General features: G+C 40.8%; 3 protein-coding genes across 3 annotated transcripts in view; all 3 read left to right on the top strand.

Moving 5' to 3' along the window:
* The window catches only part of VTP21DRAFT_11363 (uncharacterized protein), a gene marked incomplete at both ends in the record, with an annotated part of 1,256 nt that extends 992 nt beyond the window's left edge, over positions 1-264 (top strand). The window contains one exon of the mRNA XM_069390799.1: positions 29-264. Within this exon, the coding sequence (XP_069251994.1) occupies positions 29-264 (236 nt within the window). The remainder of the gene's footprint in view (positions 1-28) is intronic.
* A 354-nt stretch (positions 265-618) lies between these two features.
* On the top strand, positions 619-1,068 carry VTP21DRAFT_11362 (uncharacterized protein; the record flags this gene model as incomplete). The annotated part of the gene is made up of 1 exon (XM_069390798.1): positions 619-1,068. The coding sequence occupies one exon, from the start codon at positions 619-621 to the stop codon at positions 1,066-1,068; it is 450 nt and encodes a 149-aa protein (XP_069251993.1).
* A 481-nt stretch (positions 1,069-1,549) lies between these two features.
* On the top strand, positions 1,550-2,440 carry VTP21DRAFT_11361 (uncharacterized protein; the record flags this gene model as incomplete). The annotated part of the gene is made up of 2 exons (XM_069390797.1): positions 1,550-1,925; positions 2,196-2,440. 2 exons carry the CDS (start codon positions 1,550-1,552, stop codon positions 2,438-2,440), a joined length of 621 nt encoding a protein of 206 aa, XP_069251992.1.
* Between the last annotated feature and the right edge of the window lie 685 nt (positions 2,441-3,125).

The raw sequence follows: 3,125 nt of genomic DNA, 5'->3' as shown, positions 1-3,125 counted from the left end.
TTCGAACGTTATCATGCTTCCCCAACAGAATTCTCCGATAGAGAAGAACAAAAGCCTCCACCGATTATAGTCAATGACGAAGAAGAATATGAAGTAGAATGTATTTTGGATCACCGATACGTTCGAGGCAAAAAACAGTACCTCGTCAAATGGACAGGTTATCCTCGTCATGATGCAACTTGGGAACCTGAAAAACATCTTACGAATGCATCAGGAGCAATTCAAGATTATGAAGACCGTCACATCGAGGACGCTGCTCCTTAGGGAGGGGAAGAGTGTAATAATACGATAGTTTAGTTGTATAATTTTGACTATTGACCCTGGTTACTACTTGCGTAACCCTTGTAATGTAATTTGCCCATTGTATAATTTAATTGAACGTCCACTGTAATAAAGATAATTTAGTTCTTCTTGTGAATCGAGTCGTGATCACTACAGACTAGCCTGCTGAACATGACCCAAAACCAGATCAATGTACCTACCGCAGAGGAATTCCTACTTCGAATGTCTAATCTAATCAAGATCGCCTCGGACAACTTAACCACAGCAAAGGCAACTCAAGCTCAGTATGCAAATCAAAGCCGGTGAGAAGAGGAATTCAATGTTGGCGATAAAGTCATGCTATCCACCGCCAATATTAACCTCGTAAACCAATCACGGCAAGCTACGAAGAAGCTCTCGCACAAGTACGTTGGCCCATACAAGATCACCGAAAAAATATCTCCAGTTGCATACAAACTCCAACTCCCAGAAACACTCAAGAATCACCCTGTATTTCATATGTCACTCCTGAAGCGCTTCCACGAGAATCCCCCGGACTTCGAGGAAAGAGTATCCACACCGTCACCTCCGGTAATGACAGATGAAGGCCTCCAGTACGAAGTCGAGCGAATCCTGGATAAAAGGTTCCGGAGAATAGGAAGGGGAACAAGGGTGGAGTACTTGGTGAAATGGCTTGGATACGACGAGACAGAAGCTACATGGAAACCCACTTCGAACTTGAATAACGCCCAAGAATTAGTTACCGAGTATGAGGAACAAGCCAACAAAGAGGGGGGGCATTCTTAAGGTGGGGAGGGATGTAAGAAAATAGACCCGACACCTGTCACGACTACCAAATACTACCTAGTACTAGTAACACTTAATTAACCTGTGTAACAATTCTCCATTATCGCCTGATCTTGATTATCGCCTGATTTTATTTTGATTCCCTTAAATATTGACAACTACATGTTATTAAACCTTAGCTTGTTTCTTACCTAGTTTTTTACCTTGTTCTTAACCCAGTTTTACCCAGTTTTATCTTGTTATTCTTATTATTTATTTATTATAAAAACCTTGTTCTCGTCTTATTACAATACCGGTGGGAACGGGCGGCCAAGTTGCTCAAAAGGCTGCGGGACAACAGATCGTTAAGCAACTAGACCAAGAATTAATAAAGAACACCGGAAAAGGCTTAAGTCAAATAGGAGAGCGAGTGGGCAAGAGTACAATTAAGCAAACACTCGATACTTTAAAGACGGAGAACCGTCAGGTATATAAGCAGGTTATGAAAGAGATAGGCTCTGAAGCTGCAAAGGAAATCGATCCTCAAATAGGAAAGCAGGTTTATGATGAAATCGTTGAAGTTGGTGAACAAGCCTGTAAGCGATCTGGAGAAATCGCATTGGACAAAAGAGGAAACTGCATAGGCACTAATCCTCGTCCACAGAGGAATCAGAGTAATCGTAGGCCGAATGGAGAATCCAATGCTCCAAACAGCGAATCCAACATTTCAAACAGTGAATCCAACGGCCAGGCAAGTAACAGAGAAAATGACAAGCCACGCCCCGAGTTGCCAGGGGGTCCCACTAAGCCGGAGGATTTACCCAGCAGTGGGCCTCCCAAGGATGGCCCCCCTCCTCCTTATCCAGGTCGAGAGCAGGGTATGGATATTGAAGACATTAATTGTAATAAGCACAAGTAGGGTTCGACATATACTAATGTTTATTACACTAAAATAAGTTCGTAAAAAGACGTAAAGTCGATTCGTAAAAAATTCGGTTAAAGATTCGGTCAAGACGTAATTAAGTTCTACAAGTGATTTTATACATAAAGTAAAAATATCCGAGATCGATTGTCGATAAATTAAATATATATTAGTTATTGTACTTATTACATTAATCCTCGACCTCCTGATTACGCTACGTCACAAGAGATAACAAGAGGTCAAAATTTGGAGGACTTTGCGAATAGTTTTACCCGAGTCCGACGTCCTAACCGCCCTAGACCACCTAGTGATGCTAGCGCCAATTCACCTAGTTCTGGATCGGAAGAGGATATTGATACAATCGTCGCCGAGTTTAATCAGCAAAGAGGTCAAGTTAATTCCTCCCCTAGAGTGTCTAACGGAGATCGCCCAGGAACAAGTGGTGTTCAGCGTGGGGGTCCGCGAACGTAATATGATCAGCCGCTTGGCCATCTCCAGCCCATCTATGGCTTCTCTGCAATCCAATACAATTCCACACTACAATACTCCCATAGATAAACTCTCTTCTATTTGTCATTTATTCCTCACCTCATTTGTTGAAATCTCAAGGCGAGGAAATAACATAGGACATATCGTTTACACTATATTATGTAAATAAACATCATTTAGGAGTTTCCTAAGACGTCAACAGTAGCAATAATCGTGATATTTATTATTTACTACGTGTATATAATTTAAAGGTATAAAAATGAAGATACTACTTGGCTTTACGGAACTTGTTCAAATCTGTCGGACTATTTCGTCCACACTACTTCGGATGTATCCAGAATAGTGTACAGAGATAGCAATGCATACCAACAGCTAAAATACATACGTTTCTATCAATAAACAGCTCAAGTCCATTGTGAAAAAATTGATTGAATGAATTAGACATTAAACATATTTTATTTTATGTCTAGTTCATTCTGGAATCTCCTCTATTATCCATCATTATTCACTGCACGTGAATATCCAGGTACCAATAGGTAAGGTCATAGTTTAGGGTTGTGAATTCTTATTTTTTTCTGACGAGCTGTCGGATATGTCGGATGTCAGAAATCCGTGTTTTTTGTATTTGGGAGATTCCAAGCCTGAGCAGACATACTAGATTTAGAAA

Source organism: Calcarisporiella thermophila, assembly GCF_041956535.1.
Source record: "Calcarisporiella thermophila strain CBS 279.70 unplaced genomic scaffold VTP21scaffold_9, whole genome shotgun sequence".
NCBI lineage: Eukaryota > Fungi > Calcarisporiellomycota > Calcarisporiellomycetes > Calcarisporiellales > Calcarisporiellaceae > Calcarisporiella > Calcarisporiella thermophila.
The sequence above is the reverse complement of the archived record's forward strand: the minus strand, read 5'-3'. Positions and strand labels throughout refer to the sequence as shown.